The sequence below is a fragment of the Argopecten irradians genome, chromosome 15 (genome assembly GCF_041381155.1).
Source record: "Argopecten irradians isolate NY chromosome 15, Ai_NY, whole genome shotgun sequence".
Classification (NCBI taxonomy): domain Eukaryota; kingdom Metazoa; phylum Mollusca; class Bivalvia; order Pectinida; family Pectinidae; genus Argopecten; species Argopecten irradians.
Genome location: NC_091148.1, coordinates 29166077 through 29194002, shown reverse-complemented (window position 1 = coordinate 29194002; position 27926 = coordinate 29166077). Strand labels below are relative to the sequence as shown.

Genomic DNA, 27926 nt, shown 5'->3' with positions numbered 1-27926 from the left:
TGAGGACATTTACTGCATTATGTTCTAGTATGATAATACGAACTCGGTTATTAGGTAGGAAAACACCATTTTATTTCGCTGGATCACTTATCAAACCGATTTTGTAACACTTAAATAAAAACAGAGATTTTAAAACATGCATATAACGAATATTGAATGAAACCATCTAGCCCATGGTAAATAATTATAAGATATACAATATATATTGCATCCCATTTGTATATAAAGACACACAACACAATATAGCACGTTATCGGGATATTATAATTCGATAGGATCTTAAATGATAAGTTTAAAGTCAAAAGTATTGTGGATATTTGTCGCGCTAAACATGTAATTTGACATTTGAGCACCCAAACACTTGATAAATCAACAATCCAGGTTTGTCGTCTCGATATCTTCAGTTTGACAATGAAATATAGAGATTACAAATTCAAAGTACAATTTCAGCAAGTGTTGATATATCGCTCTCATTTGACAGTCACTCATTTACCATACATCACGTTTGATCATACGACAATCGGAGACACATGGCCTTAAATCCTCAGTTTTATACATATGCTCTTCACACTTAGATATAATCAACAACTGTAATCACGATATGATCTATAGAAGTCAGTGATCCAAAACGTCGGGTTCGAGACACCGGGTAAAGTACTATTAACCACAGATTGTGACGTTTCTTTCACCGTAAGATGTGACTAATCCACGGTAGCTTGTTATTTGCCCACGTTGTTTGGTATCTTAAAACCAACGTATTAGAAAACTAACGTTACGTCTGTTTAGACTGGGTATTCCAACGGAATATAAACTAGGAATTTTGACTGTTTGTAGTATTACTACGATAGATCCATGATACTCTGTCAGTCGAATATTTCATCGAGCCAGACGAACACCCATCGACAAAATTATATAAAAGAGCATTTGTCCTGACTTTAAATACTCATTTGATTCAGATACGCGCTAATAGTAAGATTCTAAAGATCACCCATTTATACCACCTCGGGTCCATTTGTTGATTGGCATGGTCTGCTTGTTTTTCTCTTTAGAATACGATACAGATACTTGCGATTTGTTTCTTTTTCCTCCAGGATAAAAGTCGTCTACTTTGATTTTCCCGAATATATGCTGCATGGCTTTACGCGGCCGCACATTGGCTGATTCAGACGGTAGAATGCCTATGTTATCAGGCCCACCTGGCAGGGCGTTCTTTTGATGAGGACGAAGTTTAAAGTAGGAAAACACATGAGGTTTACTTATTCTATCGGCGGCGAATTTTTCATCCACCTCGTTAAGCTTTTTGAGTTTCTCCAGGCTCCTGGCCGCTATAGCGCGATAGTAGGCATCCCTGTGTATGTTTGGATCAACACGCGGATGTACTTTTGGTGGGTAGTCGTCGAAATCCTCGTCATCAGAGTAATCCGACTGTTCGGTCCATCCTTCACGGTTATAGACAAAGTCCTGATACGCTTTGTCATACTTTTTGTAGTCCTCGTCCGTAACAGTTTTACTCCGTAACCTATCCACGTGCTTTTCCGCGTGTGTCCCATCCTTATCATCCTCGAAGCGCACGTGCAGACCAGTAGGTTTAGCTGTCGTTAATGGCGTATCGCTAAGTGGTCGTTTTCGTGAAATATCAGAATCGTCTGATCTTGTTGTCATTTTTGACATTCTACGTGTAAAACTGAGTTTCCGTTTCATGTCCTTTTTCAAGTCCTGAGACGTAAGCGACTTCGTCTTACGCACGTGCTTTCCACATTTCGGACATTTACCGTGACGCGATCCCGAACGCGCGTACGTACACCAGTTCTCGTGGCCACCAATAGCAGCGCACTCATCACATTTCATTGAGCCTAGTTCAAGGTCGGTACACTCGCACCAAAGTTCGGGCGATCCGATTTTCTGTATGGTCATGGATGGAGGATTTTCTTGGTGAGATCTCCTCCTATCACCAAAGCTCACTTCCGGTCCACCATGTCCAATTTCCGGCGCACCGGACAAGTCAGTTTTTGCTGAATTTAACTTTGAATTATCACGAGATGGTGCCATTTCTAGTCCTTCGTTTGGAAGAGACGAAAACTCGTCCCTATGGTTGTATTTCAGTATACCTTCCTCTTCCTCGTCGTTCTGCTCTGTGTGTTGTGACATTTCATCTGGATGAGATTTTGCCGACCTGTCGATGTCCCGTTTGGTCTTCCTCTTCTTCACCACTTGCTTGACCTTTGTAGAGCGTCCTGGTGACCTTGACGTCTGGTCGTGTCTGTAGTCATCGTGATGTGAAGTGACGTTCCGACTGTTAGACAGCGACGGTAAATGTGGAACTTTAAAGTCGTCGTCTGACAGAATGGTATGAGCGTCCTCGTTGTATCCACCAGCTTCTGCGAACGTTTTATCACTAGCGTGTAACAAATGTTTACCATTCTCGGGACTGTCTTTATCAAACACAGGCGGAAGTCTGTACCTATCGTCCTCGTAGTCATAGTCGTAATCATCCACACCGTTGAGAACAGACGTGTCAAAATACTTCTTACTATATTTCTGATCCGGTGACGGTGAGTTCTTGTTCTTGATTGTAACACTGATATTTAGGTTTTGGTTACTAGACGGTTGTCTGGGTGACGGCGGCTGACCTGGAGACCTGTTGGCCATGTACTCCGGGGGTAGTACCGGGATATCGATATCCTTATCATCCTCAATAAAGGTGGGATACGGGGGTCGGGGTGGTTGCATGTGCTCACAGTAGGCAAAGAAACCTTTGGCGAAGAGGTATCCATTAGGGGCCTTGTGTCGGGCGTTAGGGTCCAGTCGACTACAGACGTAGCAGAATCCGGGAGGGAGGGGTCGCCGCCGTAACTGGAAAAGGAAATAATAAATCAATATATTGGGATAAACATAGATATTGATAATAATGTATATACAAAAGAGAATTTTTTTAAATACATTTATCAAATTGAAGATAGGACATATGATTATGATAGAATTATATAGATATGGGAATGAAAAGATTTCATTTTTTGTTAATTGTTTTCAAAATATTATAAGACGTTCGGAAAATAAGTCATTTACAAAATGTGGAAAATATTAAATAATACAAAACATAAATGTTCCCTTATAGAAACGACGAGGAAAACAGTTATATTCCATCACTCTATTATGTCTGAGTTTAGGAAATTCGAAAATATACAAATACAAGTGTACATATAACATAATTACAAATTTAAGTCAACGAGAAACCACTTATAGAAAATTAATAAAGAATTAGATACATGCAAATAACAACAAAATGATGAAATATTAAGTCAGACTACATCAAAAATATAATCAAGGATTTTATACAATGGAACTTGATGGATAGGAACTCTGATAACTCTATAAGCTGGGTAAATACGAGGTAATTGCCGATATGACTGATTTTTTTCTAAATCGTCGTCTGAAAGCTCGTTAATGACGAATTAGAAAACTAAAAAAAACCAGAAAAATGGAACCGATGCTTTGGTTTGAATAATAAAAATAACAAAATATCATACTAAAAGTATTCGTTTAACCCAAAGTCTATCAGATAACCCTAAATAGAAATAACAATATTTGAATTATAAACTGTAGATAGCCTAGTAGTTCCTGTGCCTTAAGGCCTACCTGTAAATGTGGCTTGGGTTTGATCCTGTGACCTGTGACCTACCTGCTGATGTGGTTTGGGTTTGATCCAGTGACTTGTGATCTGTGGCCTACCTGTTGATGTGGTTTGGGTTTGATCACGTGACTAGTGACCTGTGACCTACCTGTAGATGTGATTTGGGTTAGATCCTGTAACTTGTGACCTAAGACCTACCTGTTGATGTGGTTTGGTTTTGATCCTGTAACTTGTGACCTGTGACCTACCTGTAGATGTGATTTGGGTTAGATCCTGTAACTTGTGACCTAAGACCTACCTGTTGATGTGGTTTGGGTTTGATCCTGTAACTTGTAACCTAAGACCTACCTGTAGATGTGGTTTGGGTTTGACCCTGTAACTTGTGACCTGTGACCTACCTATTGATGTGGATTGGGTTTGATCTCGTGACTTGTGACCTGTGACCTACCTGTTGATGTGGTTTGGGTTTGATCTCGTGACTTGTGACCTGTGACCTACCTGCTGATGTGGTTTGGGTATGAAGCGCTGTGGCTTGTGGCCTGTGACCTACCTGCTGATGTGGTTTGGGTTTGATCCTGTGACCAAACAAACAATAATTCCGTGTTATGTATGAATCCATAAATCCATCCATGATTTCTGCTCGTTACCATTACAATATATCACCTTGGATGTCTCGTGTATCTAATATCCACCCACTGTTTCACGCCAATACATTAATTGCTTCAGTCGGCATTTCAAAAATATTTCCATGGAAACTATAATTTAATTATTTTGCATGTAAAATACGATAGCCCATCGTTAATGTCAGTGTAGTGAACCCCCGCCGTCCATGTCTAGTAGTCTTATGACAATACCACACCCTCTCTAGAAGTTCTTTATTACATATATAACAGTTACATAGCGTTAGTGAGATACCTTGTCCCGTAAAGACGCCCTATTGTGCAAAACTCATTACCTATTGTCTTATATACTGTGTACTTTGTCGGCCTTTGTTTTACACTTAGTATAGGTACATAATGTACCCATTCAGAATTTTGGCTCGAATAGGTTCCCGACGATTTGTTAAATAAAGTGTTGGGTCATGCATCAGTGATTTTATGTTCGCTATACAAAACCTTTTAAAATCTAGCTGTATTATTTTGACTTGGATGTAGACATTTTAAGCAGTATTTCTGTGTCTAAGTCTGAGGTTTATGTTACTAATAGCATGCTGATTTTACGCTCATTAATATAGATTTAACCAAAGAATGGAACAATTTTGTTTTTATTCTTTTCACCTTGTGATATAAAGCTGGCCCACACCAAACTGAAGATTCCTGTGAGCATTGTTAGCATGAATTGATTAAACTATAACATTATATATCCCGTACAACAAGTACACTGTACCTTGGTATCAATTCAGAAGCTGACACCGACTAATTTTCTGAATTTTTTTCAACTAAAACTGCTAGAATTGCTATCACGTTATCTATATTCTAGTATTTCAGGCAAATATATAACTAATACAAACATGGAGATTTATCAAACCATTCCATATATCCTTACGATCTCACAATATAAATAATCAGTTTTCCTCAAATCATTATACATGTTATAATGGGGTAACTAATGATTATCTGAAGACAGATTTTCCTTACCGTTACTCAGTAACCAGTTATCAATGCTTAAATATGTATTCAATCTCATAAGAACACAAAAGTATGACTTAAAAAAAATATTATCTGGTTTTTAAGATGTTTTATCGGAGACGTTTTAGTTTCAGTCCATTTTGTTCTGAACATTTGTTAATTTAGTAATGAAGTGTTATGGTGTATATCTACATTCTAAATCAAGTTGACAATGCAAGTAATCGATCGAACGAGATTACATACTTACAGCTTAGTTATTTATGTGTATAATATATTGTATGTGTAAAGTACGTTACTTCTATTCTTTCAGGCGGGTCGTGAATATGCAATTTAACATTAATTTTTAAAGATATTCAATCATCATTTTCTGATGTTTGTATTGCATGTGAATAAGACTTTCGTCAATATTGTTGTTACTTTTCTGCACTTACCACATTTACATTTTTTATTTCAGACAATCATTTACTTCAAATGGTCGCAATATGGAGATTTAACAGAGCTATCGATATCATCACAAAACGCCTAACGACCACATAACACATTATACTGAGTATCATTATAATCATGTTATATCGTTTTTGACCAACTTAAATGCAGTAAACGTCAGTCATATAAGACTTTTTGTTTGTTAATTTTCTTCATTTCTTCGTTGTTAGTTTGTATTTGAAAAACATATACCATATGTAGTATACACTGCCGTATACAATATCATGTAGAATGTGTGCCTTTAAGTATCCTACCAGACGTCATTTGATTCTATCGTTAAGTGGATGAACAAAGATGACACGCCCTCCGAATAAAACGCGAAGTATAATAATATTACGTTAGAAATTATTTAAATCACAAATTAATTGATTTAGATTAAAAAAAAATACAATGCGTTCTGATATGCTGTTTATAAAGTGGAAATTGGCAAAAACGAATCTAGATTACTACTTGACACGCAATATTCAGGGACATAACGACATACCAATAACTCATAATTTGTTAGAGAATAGGCTTCGAAAAGAATTAAATAAAATACCATTAAAATACCTTGTAATAGGAAGAGGTATCTCAGTTATTCGTTATTCGCCTGTTATATTTATTTTTTGTTTTTGTTTCTTTTTTAATTATCTTTTTTTTTATTTGTTTATTTTTGTAATAACTTCATTGAAAGTGATGTGTATTTTCGTATACATTTTGAGATTTTGTTGTATTGAAATTAATTATCTGCTTTATTGTACTTGACCTCTTGACAAATCGTCATAAAAGTTCAAATTCAGGTTATGTCCCCATTGAGAAAGTAGTGTAAGTGATAAAGATAAGGGTATGTTGTACTGAGAGGCCAGTTAAAAAGGCGAGAAACATTCTACTTTCAGCTGCAATATATCTACGTCAATCATTGCTAACATCACATCTTAGGATATAAGAATTGAGTATTTCAACAATTCAAAAAGTATTTTATTCCATTGCTTTAATATTGTTATATGTCAGTCATAAGTAACATCTCATATTGTTTAATTTGAGTAGTGGCTTATGCCTTTTAACCGTTCATTAACAATTACATACCCTTTCCTGATAGTTGTCAGTAATATACCTTATTTCAGGATGAGTTATAGTGTTCCTTCAAGCGTAAGAAAATGTCGTTGATTGTTAGAGATGTGATACTCAGTATCTCTGTTTATTCTTCTAGGAAACTGTATGCAGTATTCAATACATCAGTTGTTTACATCTTAATGTATACATGTATCAAACAAAGTGATCTACAGTGTCGTGGAATTAACAACAAAAACCAATACAGCTTGATTACATTTTACTTAATTCTAATAGTTAAAATGATGAAGTATATATGTAGAATTTTCCACGATATTTTAGATAATTCTATAAACCAACTACAAATAGACAATTACATGTATTGTTCAATCATTTTGTTCCGTGAGTGTTTTGGTTTTGTTGATTTCATTTTTACCGAAATCAACGATTTTACGTGCTCCAGTGTGCGATATGAAATGCAATGTATATAGTAAAAGGAAAAAATAATTGAAATTTCAGAAACCTATCAGAAAATATCTGTCGAGCCAGAAATATATTATACGACTGAGTAAAGATTTACATTACTGATAATCCCAGGTATAATAGACCAAGATTTCAGTTAGATTAGAAAAAAAATGATTTTAAAAATCTCATTTGATATATCAGTAAATCTCGACATCTCACCATACCCTGGACTACTTCTCACGGATTGGTGTTAGATTAATGTTACTCAATTACATAGGTTTTCTTGATGTCACAAACCAGCTTAAAATGAAATAAATTGCAGTACATGTTACATTGATAAACGTTTCGATATATCCTTTATGAAAATAATCAATCTTTTTACTAACATACGTGATACTAGGGTCATCTAGATTTTTCAATCCGTAGTTGTAGAGACTTATATGGCGGTGCAATGATGATGACCATCTCAGCTAGAACTATATAATAAATTTATGTCACTGTTTATATTAGGAGAACCTACATGATATAACCCACTACACTAGTAGATGTGGTGTACCGATTAACGCGACGTGTCTTTAAAGTCCCATTTTAATTCCCGGTGTACGAAGGGGAAGCCATTTGTGACACCGTTTAATCTCTGAAAACTGCCATTAACGTCTAAAGATTACACCGTCGGGGAATGTAATAACGACATTAAATTGAACTGAATTCACGCAACATGTCCGTGACGTAATACTTCTGATTCACTTTGATGCCTGGTAGTAATTTGTTTAAATATGAAATTACCTTGTCTTAGGGGTTTACGTATATTACTGTAAATCAATGTATTATTAGCTTGAACCTAATATCACGTGTTCATCTTCAAAATTTAATGTCATTTCGCGCTTTACTGGTAAAACGCTCTAATTTCGCGAATTCTAACGGCCAACGACAAACGCGATAACAAAATCGAACACAAAAGTAAGTACATTATTAGTAATAATTCGTTCTGGATCTAGTTAATGTTTAATACTAATACTGAAAATGCAGTGACAGTGAGGACAGAACCATGAAGATCCCCCGCCCCTTACATGTGCGTATAAAAGGTACATCAGAGATAGGTGTTTTACAGAAAAGTAAGGTCATAAGACTGCAGTTAATTGCATGTGTAACTTAACAAACTTTCATGCAGACAACACTCTACATATGAAATTCAGCCCTTCCGTTCTGCATAATTATCATCTTTATAAGTAGTGCTTGGTACATCAATTAATTGTCAGATAAATAAAGTTACGTTCCGGTGTCAAATATTTTTCAAGTTACTCCAAGTATAAGGTTTAAACTGATCTTTCTGTTTTACAATTTTCTGAACCCATAATAAGTATTTTACAAAATAAATAAATGTTTCACTTTACCAATTTGCTATTAACACAACGTTCGTAACTTACACAACCAAAGAAAATGTGAAAATGCGCGGGAACCCATCTTTGATTTATAAATAGATGACGAAAACTTTTTACCACAATGACGTTATAATCAATTAATTATGAAAACAAAGAGAAAATTACTTCGAAACGAAAATCAACAATCACATGATAGAACACAAAAAGAATAAAACAAAGACAATGTTCACTGACCGGGTATTGTTGTACATTATTTACTTCGTTAACTTGTATTAGACATTTCACTCTGCTCTGAGTCTTCCGAATGTCCCGCAGGTTCAGGCTGACAGAAACCGCCATTTTGTGACGTTACAGCCATCAACGTGTAACCTACAACATGAACAGAAATATAAACAATGGTATTACTTACGTCGCCAGGATAACGCTCATTGAGGATTCCGACCATCTCGAGTATACTCAGGTTGACAGGCTTACGGGTGCCGTATCCCAAATACAACGTCATGATGGCTGAAGGCGTCTCGAAATTAATATTAAGATATCAACTTCAGGAAAAACTTTTTATTTCCTCAACAGATTGTTCCATTCACATGAATATAGTTTTGTTTCTTTCAAAAATCGCTAGAAAGTTATTCAACGTGAATATTTTTCTTCAAAATCTTATCCAACTAGTCTAAACGAACTCTAACAAAGCTAATATTTCCTCAAACTTAAGTGAGTACTACCACAACACAAAACATAGTTTATAGTTTTCCGTTCACATAGTTTAAGATGAGTTTCTCACAAAGTTATGTGACTCCTGTGTTCGCCGCGGACGTGTAACAAGTATAGTAGAGTGACAATATGACGATTAGGCTATTTTAAGTAAATCTCGTTTATCAAACGTTAAATTGTCACCAACTTTTGGCCTCCCATGCACGCCATTTTTTTGTAAATATCTCGTGCGCTAGGCAAGGATAAAATCCCTTTTCTTGTCGATTGTCTCTGCTTCCATTAGTGTGCCAGTGTCACGCCTAAACACTTTGTGATGTTACAATGATAGCTTTACTCCTGTCGACTGAGCTGGTGTCATTAATGATGCATTTATGGAAATATATGTACAGTACGAGGCTTTCGTTGTTAATGGAAAAATAAAGCGATTGAACACATCAAATGGTAATGGCTTTGTAATCCGTGCTACAAGGAACACGATTATTTTCAGAATTAAATTTTAGGCCCCGGTACCCCACATTAAGAGAACTGGCCTGTGTATTTCTGTTTTAAACCACAAGGTACGATTTTAAACAGTAGGTTTGATCCACTGTGATTGCACAATTCTTTATAAAAAAAATCAGTATTTATATCCGGAAATCAAGTCCTGGTATGCACTCCCTTATTGGGTATGGTAACTGTTAACGCCTTAGAGTTCCATGATTCAATTGTTTTCCTCGTAATCAATAAGTCCATTGTGTTGTTTGTTGTGCAGATTCTGATGAAATTTCGTCGTTCAGATTTATTTTTGGTTTTAATGTGAAACAAAAGGATAGTGTCATTAGTTTTATACAAAAACTAAGTACCAGTCTGCTTATGTCAAGACGAATCTGGTTCTCATTCCGTAATTTGGAAATATTTCCCTTGCAGCATGCACACCCTTCACCCGATAAAGAGGTTCTCGGAGTCCTTATAAGACACACATTACCAGACCGTATCCGTCTCTTTAATCAGAATTGTTAATATAGATCACATATTTATAATCCGTGTATATACAAATTTAAAATGTAGGATGTAAACAACAGTCAACAGCTCCTAACATATTGGTCTAATTGATATTGAAGTGTTTGTATACAAACACATTAATCGTCCTCAGTGACAGTTAGCGACCCGACAAATATCCAGATCTCCTCGAAAAAAAAATTCTGGTTTTTATAAGTAGTTTGATATGTATAGAAAAAACCCAACTGCGGTCCTTTCTAGCACCTCGTCGAAAAAACTCCTTTAGTTTTATGACTTAGTTGGGCGTTGTGTTATAAACAGCGTTGTATGTAAAAATCTTAGTTTTACTGACACCTGTAACACAATCCAATGTACGAATGCACCTCTCCTTTTAATTCACCTTTCTACACGAATGCACATCTCCTTTTAATTCTCTTAACTACACGAATGCACCTCTCCTTTGAATTCACTTAACTACCCAGTAAAACAGATAAGATATAACGTGCACCCCGTAATGATACCGTTATCTGTTATAACCCAGATCTACGTTAATCCTGTAACAGTTGTTGTACCCTCGTACAGACGGGGTATCGTGGCTACCTGTCTGTAGATAATCACCGGTAATAGTCGGGTCCTTTAGAACAAACACTTCTACCTCGTCCTGTGATAATACAGGTATAAGATGGGTTGATATCTGATAATCCCTCAAAGAGAAGAAGTAATACATGTCATACCGCTCACACTAACATACGATAAGCAACTGGGGCGATTTTCTAATGCCAAAACAATCTGTGCAGCGGTAATAATGAATAGAAGTAACCATACCGTAGCACACGTCGTAAAATTTCCAATTGTATCCAGTATTTAGAATCTCATTAGCTTGGAATGTTACATAGCAAATACTTTTACTGAACACTCTCAAAATCCTCCAGCTATTACACTTGGGTGGTGGTTATGGTAAACAAAGCATTCTTTAATGAAACAAAAAAGTACATGAATGGGTAGTGTTTACATTATCTAATACTCTCGCTAGCTTTGCAATGTTTCGTAGCAATGCTCTATCTTAACATGCACTCAAAGTCCATCAGATGGGCTATAACATGTACTTCACTAGCTGTTAGTCAGTTGTAATGTTCAGTAACAGTAACGAATACTGATGATCACTTTAAAATGTATTACTATTCCTGAAGACGTTTATAACTGTAATACACGATAATAATTCCATGAAAATAGTATCATCAAGTCAACACATTATCGCCTTCGACAATTCAACTGAGCAACCGTTTTTGTCTTAATAACTACTAAGTAATACGCTGCTCATTCTGACGATTTATCACTTATATACCCGACCAAATCATTGTTTATATAATTATACTACGTGTCTGGTATGTGTTTATATGTCTATTGGTCTGTAACAAACATCTACATCCGCACGTCATGCAATGAATGTCATTTAGATAAACATATATAAAGTAAACACCATAGTAAATGATTTTATTATACGACGGAAACATTTCAGGCGTTAAATCTTGATAATTACTGTAATTAGCTCTCAATGAAGTAAATATCAACAACTCAGGTATTTCCTTCTAAACGCAGTATATAACCTTTCCGGCAGTTAGTCTGTCTATGTATCTCAAAAACAAATTTCTTCATGAATCAGTGACGAATGTATTAGATATTTAAGATAATGGTCACGTTTTAAATGTATCAGGTTCCGGCTCTGTCCTACCCTGTATACCAAGGTTTCATACTGACGTATTTACAATACTATATTTCATACGTGTTTACATCAAACTCGCTGAAGCGTGACCTAATATTAAATTATAAAATTGAATAATTGATTCTTATTTACGTAATATTGTCATTGAAGGTCATATAAAGACATTTCAGGTTTGGGGTAGCAAAGGAAGCCAGAGTTCAAGGATAAAATCATCGCCGGTACAACAACGAGTAGCTGGTTATGGTCGAACTTAGTAAAGACGTACAAGTACACGAGTAGAATTTAGGGAAACGCAGCCAAGAAGTCAAAGTGTAGAATGCTAACCGCCTCGATTACCAAATCATCGTAGTCAAGATGTGGTAGACAATTTGAAAATCTAAAACACCTTTTTAATTCATTTTCCACTCCCCGCGGCCACGAAATGTTTTGCCTATATGTTTAAATTAGGGTCTTAATATTTTGTTATGGGGTATGTACAGCGTTATTGACATAGCTATGTTTTGAGTGAAGATGTGTAAATATTTACAAGTGTAGTTCACTTTTGCATATCTTTGTCTATGTCATTATTATTATTATGGCATTACTATTAATTACTAAATAAAACACTTCCTAATATTGCTATGTCTAGGATTCCCAAAGCTTAACATTTAATTGGATGTAAAATTTTGCCACCATTTGGTTGCTTAGGGACACAGAGACACATTAATGTTTTGGAGGAATGGCTAACTTTGTACGAAGTGTCATCAATGCATAGTACCAACCCAATTTCCGTACATAGTGCACATATTCAGCCCAGTACAAAATCAACCTTGTTAAATATATATTTGTTTGAAGGGTTAAATTAGCATTACAAGTATTGGCAAAATTAGTCTGCAATTTTTATTATATCTGTAATTTGACTTTTAAATGTTTCGACTGATCTGCCTTTACGGTACTCACTTCTGTCGTATGTCAGTTAACTAAGTATAGTGAGTAGGATTCACATTGTTAACAACCCTACACAGGCAAAATTGCCACGCATGTAAATCATGCGTGGCAATTTTCATGTGATTATCATATAAATCAAACATGTATAGCACGATTCCGATATCTCAATTCAATATTCAGTGTGAAAATAAATCTCGTATTGGTGATCATAGCACGCGACTTCCACCCGTAAGATATTGATTTGTTGAACAAAGTGTCGTGATACTTTATCTAAGGTTATAATTTAAATTTCAATTATTACTATCTAGACATTAATTGTACTAGAAGGATTTGGATCGTTTCCAAATCGTGTATATTACAAGGTTTGTATAATAGAAGAAAGCGTACGATAATATATATTATTTAGAACTTGTATGATAAACTGTTAACGACGTTTTATCTGACAATTGTCAGAAGGTTGTTATTTTCTGATTACAAAGATGAGATACCATTGGTATTACTTTTAATTTTAATTTCAAGAACACGTAGTTAAAAAGGTATTTGTTCGTTATATTCTCCATTACTCCATGTGTTTCCTTTCCATACCGATAAAAGAAAACTAAATGCTATCGTGTCGAGATCAGATTTAATGTAGAATTGTACCATACGTATTTAAAGCTTACATGGAAAATAATTGCCTGAGAAATATATTGTATGAAAAGTGTAATGAGTTTAATATCAATATGATTGTGTGATACAGGTCTATAACTATTTTATGAAACAACAATGTATTGTTTCTGTTTTAAATGGGCGGAACCCTTTATAGTTTGGCTAACAATAACTTAAAGATCTTTATTTTGTTAAGTCATTACTGAATCGTATTTTCACATCCCATGTATCACAAACTCATTTAGGAGAAATCAAACTTCAATGACACAAGAAAATCACTCAATACTGTACATGTATGCAACATGCACAACACAGAGTACGTCGTTAGCGGACGTAAATGAGCATGGAAATTGCTCCATTATGAAAATTGCTTATAAATGTTTGGTTAAAATGACTGCTAGTGCAGATTTATCTAAGCCACAAAAGAAATTTGCACCAAATAATTCTCTTAATGTCAGAAACCAAATTTGATATGATGAAAATGATTGTAATATTTTTGAAGAATTTTGAAAACATATTGATAATGATGATAATATTTTGATGATGATGATGATGATGATAATGACAATGATGATGATAATGATGATGATGATGATAATGATGATGATGATGAATGATAGGAGGGTTGTGTTTTATTTTTTTATTTAAATGCAGAAAAAAACTTTCAAAAATAAGCAATTAAAAAAATATCAGGAACTCGGCTTTATTCTAACTGCTATACATATTTTAATGCGCTATCTCCGTCCACCGGAAACAACATGTTTGTCGGCGATAGATAATGTGAAGAGTTGTGATGAGTCCCGTGCGTTCATTTGTCTGACCTTTGACCTTTCCCGGATGTCACACTGATATATGAAACCAGATTTAACCTTAAAACTGTAACAGATGGTCACGTGACTGAAGGAGAATTTTGATAAGAATTCAAAGTTTGCCTGAGAATTGTAATAACTTGATATGATGATCTTTTGAACGTATAAACAGATAATTGAATGTGAATAGCATTAGTTGATGTTACTTGTTGTCCAATTATATATAGACTAACAAAGCCAGTACAGTACAATCAATGGTGTGCCCTTCTCATTATGTAGTAGTTTGCTTTTATCATTTAGTGTGTTGTCATATTTGAATATTCAAATATTTAGCAGTAATATTGTAGTGAATATCAATTAAATAAATATATATCATTGGTCCTCCGAGCGTTATATATAGGATGTCCTTTTTGGCTGCGATTTACGTCCTAGAATATCGAATTCAGGTTGCGTTCCTCTATGTAGAGGTATCGAGGCCCCACCTGCGGAAATTCCCGGATGTCGGCCTTAGTTCGGTGTTTTATCTCCGGAAACTTTATTTCGTCCTTACAAAGCCCGCAATGTCATGTCCTGAAAATATCGCTAAGTGTGTGAAGCCAATCCATCGTCACTTCGGTCTAATATTAGACATTTTTGTCTTGTTGCGTTTTTAAACAAACGTTTACAAATAGAAAAGGAAGCATTAGCAAACAATATGAGCCTAGAAGAAAACTATTTAACAATCTGATTTCTTATGTCGTGTCACACCACGAAATAGCTAAAGGAACCCTACAATGGACGTGATACAATTATACAGGTTTTACACTTTGATCTTAATTCCAGATTGATGTCAATGGAAGGTCGAATTTTACTTGCATGTCTCACCTTTGTCCTTTATTACATATTTTTTTATAATTAAGGTGTCCTTTTCATATCTATAAATAAGCTATTTAGTTATCAAGATCAAAACATTTAAGTGTCATGATTAGATGTTTTACGGCATACGAAATCAGCGGACTTCCTTCTTAACTACAGAACCTTTCTTTTTTCTGAATTAATTCTGTTATATTACAATCGAGTTTCTTCGGTGCATGAGGCAGATGTGTAAAACAGTGCATTGTATAGCTTTGGTATAAGCAATGTTCTCCATACTTTTATGTTTAACATATATGTACAAAGCAAACCCATGTAATCGTTTGAAAGTCCTTTGTAAAATATTCTTAAGAATGTACTTAAGAAATTTCTAAGATATTAAGATCAAATATTATAATGGCTTGATTTGACGTTTTTATAACATAAGAAACCATAAAAACGATGATCTCATAGTTTTGACTTAATTCTTAGAAATTCTAAGAGAGTGATAATGAAGATCTGTATTTTAACCAGAATGTGAAAATAATGATTTTTTTACTATTCCGAAATTAGCGTAATAATTCGTAAAAACAGCAAAGAAATGGTTTTTTTCCTAATATATATTAGACAAAAAATTAAAAAGCCTAATAATATAGGCGGCAGGTTTAGCGGACTAGATATTTCTGATAGTGCTACATTACATTCATGGTAAAATATAAGTTTTATATAAAATACATAGCAGTGATTGAAACATACATTTATTTTAACATAAATATTATAATCGGCTTGTAATTATTGTTTAATTTGCAAGATGTGTGTAATTAATAATATTCAAACATTGGAATAAATCATTTCGTAGAAACCCGCAGAATATTTTGCATGTGTTCCTTACTTTACAAAAATCATCATTGACTACGCCAATATAATTGAGCAGATGTAAGATCTGCTTACACTACCGTCACGGCTTACAACAGAATTATCGCCACCACTAATCCGTTAATCCTTAGTCTACAAGGTTAAACAAATGTATATATAAACTTTCTATTAATTCTATTGTTTCCCTATTCTGTATTACGACAACAGCATAGTGTACTGTTATTCAAACTTCAATTTCAAGTGTACCTGGGGATTTCAAGGCGCTTAAAATTTAACTTTCCCCGTCTCGTACATGCACTGTGCATAATTTGTTACAAGCAAAGCGCATGAAGACAATTGTAAGAATAACCTAGTATAGATTAAAAATGAAAAAGCAGTTTATTTACCACATTTTGTCGAATACATTGTTGATAACCTTACATATAGCAATTTAGTGACATTTTAAAGTTTTAAACAACACACCGCGTTTGATGATGATCATAGTCGGATCTTTGTTCTAACTGAAATTTTATGAATGAATTGTTAAATGCACGAATGCTTGGTTGAATGAATAAATGAATGAATGCATGATGGTTCAAAAATTGAATTAATTATCTAAAGTGAATGAATGATTCTTTCAATCTGTAAATTAACCAACCAACGTGAAACATATGAATTATATCAATGGTTGATAAATAAATTGATAAGTAAAAAAAACAATAATTCAAACAACCAATATTTTTTTACATCAATTATTCTATCATCACATAATATAATAAAAACATCAATAATCGATCAATAATACTAATACTACATACCTGTGATATTGTGGTCACAATCCAGCTGAGAAAGTGTCAACCATTGTAAGGTACTCCTAGGTCCTTCAACAGAGAAATGATGTCCCACTCTGCACTGGTCATCTCCCTTGTCGTACAATTGTCTGTAGGGATATATACAATTATCCATCATTATAGGTCCATTTGCTAGGGTAGGGAGAGACTGACATTATTAGCCGGACAGTGTTACATTAGTACAGGACTCCGGCTCTCGTCACCGCGGGGTTACCGGATGTAGGTGTATTACTACCTATAGAACATGTTCGCTGTGTCATTAAGCATGGCTAAAAAGTGAACACAATGTGATAGGTCACAAACCACTGTTTTATACAGAAACAATTACACGTTAACAGCTATGACGCTATGGAATTGTGAAGATATCGTATTAGAACCCAATGTTATCTTAAATAAGCGTTGCCTGATGTCCAATCCATTTGATCTATATAATATCAAAAAAATATTGTTTAAGTTGAAATTTGACACAACTTTGAAAAATCAGGAAACATCATACAACTACAAGAAAACAAAAATATGAACTTTATCAACTAATTTTGTCTTCATTGACTCCGATGAAGAGAAACTATTCGTGTTCCATACCGGAAATGTACTTTTCTATCTAAACTACCCGATCTCCCTGGATGTATCAATAACGTTAAGGTATAAAGTTATGATAATGCAGGTAAAATGTGTCAAGATTCCAAAACTTTCAATAGAATTCCAGTAGTTGTAAGTTATCATAGGAACAATGCAAGTAATCAGTAACTTTAATATTGTGAATTATATAGAAATGATATCGCTGTTTCACTGCTGTAGTTTCACAAACATTTAACAAACGCAGAAAACAAGAATTTGCTGGAGGTCTAAATCGTTCTTTATTAACGAAAAAATTGAGAAAACATTTAATTTAAATTATAAGGATAGGCAGTTTTGTTAAAGGGCCAGAAACGATTTTGTGACAAGAAACGTACTCCTATAATCGTCTTAAAGCTGGCTATTTATCCAAGACTTATTTTCGTACTTAGCCGGGCACTCCATGATATATGTTAGTTAACGCATAAACGTATTAACACATAGGCGAAATGGTCTTAATACAATACACAATTCACCAGATCACAATATGGTATGGTAACTCTTATGTAAAACTTTAATATACAGTCCGCACGATCAGCAGAGTATGTTTTATGAATAAAAAAAATCACACAAGTTCCGGCAGATTCTATCTATGGTATGTGGCTATAGAATATATTAAATCTAGGGTACTAAGAAGATTATTTAATGATCAAGTTAGTCAATTATCAAAATCTCTCTGACCTATTGAAGATACATACAGAATAAAATCACTCAAGACGAAAAGATAGTGTGTAAAATGATGTACAGCGTGTTTTTGTTATACATTACAGATTATAGTTACGATTGTGTACAAGTCAATAGTACTAACTTTTCACTCACAGACGCCTAAACTGTTTCTGAAGTTTCCTTTACTAGTATATTAACTGGGTTGCTGATCATTACAACTGAAAATCTCGACTCTTACACTGTAAAACCCAGTACCGATTGTATATGTAGATGTGTTTCTATTGTTAAATATAATCACCAGTTATGTGATCTGCAACATCACAGACAATATCGTCAAATAAGTGTTCGTTGATTGCACATCACTATAATTTGTAGCCAATGCTTCTCTACGTGGGAATATACTTACAAACTAATTATTACTTACTTAATTAAAATGCATTTGTAGTCTTTCACATTACAGAAATTTTTTATAAAAAAAATATATTTTGTTGTTATATTCATCTTTTCACTATATTTGGAGTTTTAATAACAACTTTCTAAATCATGTCACAAAATCAAATCGAGACTAATTTGGGTATCTGCGGATACGTTTGGAAAATATCGATACAGAAACAATTGCCAACTAAGAATATCATCATTTCTGACAGTAACCGTGATCTTGTGTGATGAAATGTCAATATCTGGAGAAAATGGTTTAAGTACGCGACTTGTCTCATAAAATACCATCAGTGGTATCTGATCAGCCATTCTGTTTGTTTAAAATTCAGAAACAATATATAAATCATACATATAGTACAAGCGGTCCTTTTATAAACAAGAAACTACACTGAACGCCTACTTATTATAGGGCCGAGGGACAAAGCCTACCACTAAATCAATATGTATCTAGGTAAAGGTTCATGTTCATTTAAAGGAACTTGAAATAAAATAATAGATTGGAGAAAGTTTGTTAATGAGTTTCTATGTGATATCCCATAACACATCGCAACTTAATTGGCAATTAAACATTCGATATAAATAGACAGGCAGCTGATGATTCTTAATGAGGACATAACGGTGTCTACGATATTTACATAGTAATGAACATTTACTAATTAGTACAAGTGAATAAATAAAAATACAAAAAATATGTTTACATACATTTGTGCATTTTAATCGGCGTATTTGGGTTAAATCATGACCCTGTCCGTGCCGATCATTTATTTACATTCGATTAACAAGAGGCCAATGGCCATGGAATATCTAGGATACACATATTGTAACAAAACGAGGTTTGCCGGCTTTATTTTTCATTTTGTGATATCTTTAAATACCAAAGATTTTTATATTTTCTAAAGTATGTCTTTGTCTGCATTTGGAGCCACCTCTTAATTTTCAATTTGGTATTTTATGTTAAATAGACATGTTTTATTTCAATCCAGTACTGATATGTTGGAATGACAGTCCATAAGGTTGATATATTTTGAAATCAATGATAGTTAAATCATCGCTATTAAGTAATATAAATGTTTGATTCGTCTAAATTATAATTTATATAATGATGGTGGAATATGTAATAATAAATACTTACATGAGTTGGTAATGTCCACGTTAAATATAAAACATTGTCTATATCCCGTTATCTATCCGCAGTATCCAAAAACACAACGTTTATATAAACAAACATCCACTCCACATTCACAAAGACTTGTAAACCTCTGGACGATACACGACGATACACAGGAACTATCAGGTACAGATATTAAAGTGGCCAATATTTGTTACACACACAAAACTTCTGAATGCTCTCACTCACCCGGCTTTCTCTCTGTATTGAGTGTGAAATAATATTACCTTTTTGTTCTTTTCAATGTCACATTGACCTATTGTGTAGATACAAGTTTCTATAAAAATAAGTGTTTTCATGATCATTAATTGTTTCTGATATATGTATATCTTATTTTACTCATAGACCCACCATTAATAACAACTTCTAAAGCAAAACTACCCACATTAAGCCTTTATTATATTTGTTTTCAATTAAGTTGCTTTTATTGGGTTGAAAAAAACTTTTTTCATTGATTTAGAAATATTGATATTGCGTAAATAGAAGTTTTTTATCCTGTTTTTTATTGTCAGTAATATAAAGGTATTATCTATCTTTTATTGTATCAAGTCACATTGCTGGAATACTGTGGACTAGTTTTCCATTAAAGTGAAAGTGATTAATGGAATCACATTTGTCACAGCATTATTTCGACTTTAAGGTCGATATTCGAGTAATTTCTTGTTTAATGCATCTAAAACAGCCATAACACCTGCTTATGTAAAGCTTATTTTACCCACACAGTAAATACGCTGATACAATATTTTTATCAAATACCTAGTAAAACTATCTTCAGAGGATCTCTCATCAGTATCACTTATTCTGTTATTCTGTATTTGCATATTACAGATTTATCTGGCCTTGTGGGTAGGTATTTTTTTTCAGAATAAAACTACATCGGTTTTGACCACAATGTAATGACGTCACAATCGATGCTTACCCTTAAGGGAGATAACTCTTTAATATGCAAAGACAGAATAAAAAAACATAACAAAGATACCCAGATACATCTGACACATAACTCGGACATTAGTAGGCAATGACACAGCTAAACTGAGTTACTTTTATCATAATGTGGACTTCGTGGTAGTCGTGATCAAGGTGATGTTTTTTCCGCGAACTAAATACCCGGTAATAAAATGGAAGAATGGATGTGAAAACATACCATTAGACAACGCCCGATCATTTCTGCCTGCGAATTAACATCAAAGATAAAACCAAGAAGTTTCCCTCCATGTGAAAATTTATAAAAATAAACACAGACCTTTAAATCTTCTGGCATGCATTGCATCAGTTCAATAGATAATGTATGCATACACATAATTATTTTATCATGGTCATTCATGCAATAAAAGAATTCCTCACTAGTACCTTTAGTAACTGTCACTACATTAACAGAATATCTTACCTCATTTAATAGTTCGTGCATCAACTGTCATCAATGATTCATTCTATACACTATCACGACTCCACATCGACGTAAATGATCCGGCATTACGAATAATGAATGAACTAGTCCTGCGATAAGGACGTTTACCATTTAGCGGTATATAGAGATGGTATTGATCATCTAAGTGTTTGTGTAGTTGTCCCAGGCGAGAACAAACAATGGTTTACCATTAATTAACACTTTCATTCAGGATTTATTGACAGCAGTGTCCTAAAGGAATCCGTCAATGTATTGTCGCTCCCCGGACCTTCACCGGTCTTACTCAGCTTAACGTTGAAGTAAGTATCACATATACTCTGATCATCAAAAACGATGTGCTCATTGATGAATATAACTTGTTCTTCCCCATCAGACAGATATATCTGCACTACATATGAGGGTATGATTTATCTGCCTTACCCAGGGCAAGACAGTCTGCACGTGTAGAACATATTCGTGTGATAAACCGGAAGTTGTAAAATGTAATATGCAAATAAAAATTAGCCTGTGCAGTAATCAATATCACATTCGAACTCGAGCTCGTGCTTCACGCACGTGCTGAACTTTGACCTAATGATTAGGAGGAGATTCATGACAGTCTAACCCTTGGTACTCTTCGAGTTAGACAGTTATATTTACATTTTCGTTTTCTCTTTGCTATATGATCTTACCAACTGCGAAATCGTTTACACTTGCGTAAAAGCAGTGGTTGCTACGCAGGAATTCACACACCGGAAAACGAACTTCCGCAAGTAGTGTGAATTCGCATCAGATTAGGCCTATTGTATCTGTATTGACTAATCTTCAATATAATGCATGTATGAATGTAATTCAAATCTTAAATAATATATCAGAAAATAAAATATTTAACAAATACTGTATAAATTGGATGAAAAAAGATATAGTTAATGTGGAACTAGTACTCGCTGAATTTGACATTTCCCGCCAAATTGAAGCCAGCTGTTCCGGGATTTCATCAGTCGAACGGCCGTTCCAACAATCGAATAATACTTAATTTAAATGAAATAGTTCGTCGAAATGGATATATAAGGAATGATTTTTATTTTTTGTTGTTTACTGGTGTGTAAAGTGCATTTTTTGTACAAATATTTTAAATGACGTGCTAAGTGCAGTTTACACACCAATAAAAAAAACAAAAAATAAATATCATTCCTTAAGTGGATGTCCTCCTAGGGTATAATATATAGAGATAGAGATATGTCCCTGTTTTACCCTCAAGGTAGGGAAATATCCTATTAATCTTGCACACACAACACACCATAAACATGGAATTAAAATCGGAATTCAATGTGGGCCTAGCTGCTCAATAAACGTTCCTTAACGTTTAGAACTTCATTAGCATAACATTCTCTAAAAGAAAGCATTACATAAAAGAAAAATTCCTTAACTTCTGTAATGCTTTCCTTTGGAGAATGTTTAGAAGAAATCAGGGAACGTTGTTAAAACAGGGTATAGGTGGCTGCACTGAAACAGCTTGAAACAAAAACCTAAATGTGTCCAATTAATGGAAATCCTATTATTTCACCATGATGTATTGACATCGATCTATCTTCCTGATGCTTTCTAATATAAATATCACGAACTCTGATCCTTACCTTATTTATGTCCGCTCCTCCCGATTATTTCTAGGTTTCACTAAATATATATATATCGTATTTGTTAAAGCAGGATCATACGTGTATGATTGATCTCTTAACTTTAAAATGGATACTTGCGGATCAATTTAAAGATTTTAACACGGACTTATCGCACTCGGTGTTTACCAATTATCTGTTAATAACAGCTAAAATCGCGTGCCATTAATATCCCGTTAATCAATTTAATCTGATGTGTCAGCTTCATGCTTGAGAAACAAAACAAAATCTATAAAAATAGGTTTGCTGGATAAATAAAACAACTATTACGATCTGTTCTGTTAAAGACATGAACGAAAAAAAACCGAGATCACTACCAATGGCAGGATAAACATACAGCTTTCCAAAAGAGTTTCTAAAAAGTTCTCGTCACCGTTATTACTATTTTGATAGTAATTCCTACCGATCATTAAATCCGGGTGATATTTTATGGAATTTAAATATCGATACGCTATTAGATGATATAAGCGGAGGATTTAATAAATATTTTAAATGCGCCTTAATGGTCCAGACAAATCTCTATATATCAGATATTTCCATTAACCCTTAATGATATGTTCCAGGTGAATCTATTACTACAGTACAAATGTATATCTAGCGGATGACTAAAACTTCCCGTGAGCGTTTTTGCCCTAACGCAGGAGATATTGATACATATCAGCCTTATTTACATATGTAATCAAACTGATCCAAATATCAGTATTTGATTGATTGATTGATTGATTGATTGAAAGATATTTTGATTGCAAACTGTGTGATTCCCCGAAGCCCATGACTTTACTAAAACTTACTAACTTACAATGTAACATATCCAGTGATGTCACTACAACTCACTAACTTACAATGTGATATATCCAATGATGTCACTACAACTCACTAACTTACAATGTGATATATCCAGTGATGTCACTACAACTCACTAACTTACAATGTGATATATCCAATGATGTCACTACAACTCACTTACTTACAATGTGACATATCCAATGATGTCACTACAACTCACTAACTTACAATGTGACATATCCAATGATGTCACTACAACTCACTAACTTACAATGTGATATATCCAGTGATGTTACTACAGCTCACTAACTTACAATGTGATATATCCAGTGATGTTATTACAACTCACTAACTTACAATGTGATATATCCAGTGATGTCACTACAACTCACTAACTTACAATGTGATATATCCAATGATGTTACTACAACTCACTAACTTACAATGTGATATATCCAGTGATGTTACTACAACTCACTAACTTACAATGTGATATATCCAGTGATGTTACTACAACTCACTAACTTACAATGTGATATATCCAGTGATGTTACTACAACTCACTAACTTACAATGTGATATATCCAATGATGTTACTACAACTCACTAACTTACAATGTGATATATCCAGTGATGTTACTACAACTCACGTACTTACAATGTGACATATCCAGCGATGTTACTACAACTCACTTACTTACAATGTGACATATCCAATGATGTTACTACAGCTCACTAACTTACAATGTGACATATCCAATGATGTTACTACAACTCACTAACTTACAATGTGATATATCCAATGATGATACTACAGCTCACTAATTTACAATGTGACATATCCAATGATGATACTACAGCTCACTAACTTACAATGTGATATATCCAATGATGTTACTACAACTCACTTACTTACAATGTGACATATCCAATGATTTTTCTACAGCTCAATAACTTACAATGTGATATATCCAATGATGTTACTACAGCTCACTAACTTACAATGTGATATATCCAATGATTTTTCTACAGCTCATTAACTTACAATGTGATATATCCAATGATGTTTCTACAGCTCAATAACTTACAATGTGACATATCCAATGATGTTACTACAGCTCATTACCTTACAATGTGATATATCCAGTGATGTTACTACAACTCACTAACTTACAATGTGATATATCCAATGATTTTACTACAACTCACTAACTTACAATGTGATATATATCCAGTAATGTCACTACAGCTTACTAGCTTACAATGTGATATATCAAATGATGTCACTACAGCTCACTAACTTACATTGTGATATATCCAATGATGATACTACAGCTCACTAATTTACAATGTGATATATCCAGTGATGTCACTACAGCTCACTAACTTACAATGTGACATATCCAATGATGTTACTACAGCTCACTAACTTACAATGTGATATATCCAATGATGTTACTACACAACTCACTAACTTGCATTGTGATATATCCAGTGATGTTACTACAACTCACTAACTTACAATGTGATATATCCAATGATGTTACTACAGCTCACTAACTTACAATGTGATATATCCAATGATGTTACTACAGCTCACTAACTTACAATGTGACATATCCAATGATTTTTCTACAGCTCAATAACTTACAATGTGACATATCCAATGATGTTACTACAGCTCACTAACTTACAATGTGATATATCCAATGATGTTTCTACAGCTCACTAACTTACAATGTGATATATCCAATGATGTTACTACAGCTCACTAACTTACAATGTGATATATCCAATGATGTCACTACAACTCACTAACTTACAATGTGACATATCCAATGATGTTACTACAGCTCACTAACTTACAATGTGATATATCCAATGATGTTACTACAGCTCACTAACTTACAATGTGATATATCCAATGATGTCACTACAACTCACTAACTTACAATGTGATATATCCAATGATTTTGCTACAACTCACTAACTTACAATGTGACATATCCAATGATTTCACTACAACTCACTAACTTACAATGTGACATATCCAATGATTTTACTAAAGCACACTAACTTACAATGTGATATATCCAATGATGTCACTACAACTCACTAACTTACAATGTGACATATCCAATGATTTTACTAAAGCACACTAACTTACAATGTGATATATCCAATGATGTCACTACAGCTCACTAACTTATAATGTGACATACCAATGATGTCACTACAGCTCACTAACTTATAATGTTAAATATCCAATGATGTCACTACAGCTCACTAACTTATAATGTGACATATCCAATGATGTCACTACAGCTCACACTAACTTATAATGTTACATATCCAATGATTTTACTACAACTCAACTAACTTACAATGTGACATATCCAATGATGTCACTACAACTCACTAACTTACAATGTGATATATCCAATGATGTCACTACAGCTCACTAACTTACAATGTGATATATCCAATGATGTTACTACAGCTCACTAACTTACAATGTGATATATCCAATGATGTCACTACAGCTCACTAACTTACAATGTGACATATCCAATGATGTCACTACAACTCATTAACTTACAATGTGATATATCCAATGATTTTTCTACAGCTCAATAACTTACAATGTGACATATCCAATGATGTTACTACAGCTCAATAACTTACAATGTGATATATCCAATGATGTTGCTACAGCTCACTAACTTACAATGTGATATATCCAGTGATGTCACTACAACTCACTAACTTACAATGTGATATATCCAGTGATGTCACTACAGCTCACTAACTTACAATGTGACATATCCAATGATGTCACTACAACTCACTAACTTACAATGTGATATATCCAATGATGTCACTACAACTCACTAACTTACATTGTGATATATCCAGTGATGTTACTACAGTTCACTAACTTACAATGTGATATATCCAATGATGTTACTACAGCTCACTAACTTACAATGTGACATATCCAATGATGTTACTACAGCTCACTAACTTACAATGTGATATATCCAATGATGTCACTACAACTCACTAACTTACAATGTGATATATCCAATGATGTCACTACAACTCACTAACTTACAATGTGACATATCCAATGATGTCACTACAACTCACTAACTTACAATGTGATATATCCAATGATGTCACTACAACTTACTAACTTACAATGTGACATATCCAATGATGTCACTACAACTCACTAACTTACAATGTGACATATCCAATGATGTCACTACAACTCACTAACTTACAATGTGACATATCCAATGATGTTACTACAGCTCACTAACTTACAATGTGATATATCCAATGATGTCACTACAACTCACTAACTTACAATGTGATATATCCAATGATGTCACTACAACTCACTAACTTACAATGTGATATATCCAGTGATGTTACTACAGCTCACTAACTTACAATGTGATATATCCAATGATGTTACTACAGCTCACTAACTTACAATGTGATATATCCAATGATGTTACTACAGCTCACTAACTTACAATGTGATATATCCAATGATGTTACTACAGCTCACTAACTTACAATGTGATATATCCAATGATGTTTCTAGATCTCTTCTGATTAAAGTCGTAACATACCCATAATTAATTTGTTATGTATGGATATTGGTGACATTACAATACCAACCGTATAATTGTTAATCAATATATGATAACTAATATGATAACAAGAAGCATGAAAACAATCCAACATAACGAACCATGATTTCATGACAGGTTAACAAAATTAAACGAGACTTTAAAAAACTAAAAACGACAAACAGCGTGTATTTATTAAACATTAGAATTGTACATTAAACATTTTCCATAAATAAAACATCCTAATCTTGTTGTCATTACTAAATCATTAACGTGTAACTTATTCCAATTCCGATACCTTAGTATCTTTCTTTCATGAAATTTTACACAATTAAAACTATACTGCATCTGTAAGGTAATATGGTTGGAGATTTTAATTGACTCAATCTCAAAAAGTTATGTGACATTAAAATATAAACTTGAATCCATATTATCACCGCGAAAAGTCATTAACATGAATAATGTTAATACGTCATCTTTATGTATCAAATTTTAAAGCAAACATAATTCCAAAACATAAATGTAATTACATCTCCGACAACTATATCAAACAGATGACATCTTAGACTACTCACATGGTGACGCATCACTG

At 33.9% G+C, this 27926-nt stretch overlaps 1 protein-coding gene across 5 annotated transcripts; it reads right to left on the bottom strand.

Annotated features, from left to right (window-relative positions):
* Positions 1-50: 50 nt before the first annotated feature.
* Positions 51-27926, bottom strand: LOC138309533 (uncharacterized). 5 transcript variants are annotated; one of them, XM_069250760.1, is made up of 4 exons: positions 27910-27926; positions 16922-17043; positions 8856-8990; positions 51-2853 (listed from the first exon to the last, which is right to left on the bottom strand). In XM_069250760.1, the coding sequence occupies exons 3-4, from the start codon at positions 8958-8960 to the stop codon at positions 985-987; spliced, it is 1974 nt and encodes a 657-aa protein (XP_069106861.1). In that variant the 5' UTR covers positions 8961-8990; positions 16922-17043; positions 27910-27926; the 3' UTR covers positions 51-984. The 5 variants fall into 5 exon arrangements, with proteins under 5 accessions (XP_069106861.1, XP_069106860.1, XP_069106862.1 ...); XM_069250759.1 differs by lacking the exon at positions 27910-27926 and adding an exon at positions 21229-21368; XM_069250761.1 differs by lacking the exons at positions 8856-8990; positions 16922-17043; positions 27910-27926 and adding an exon at positions 9031-11606.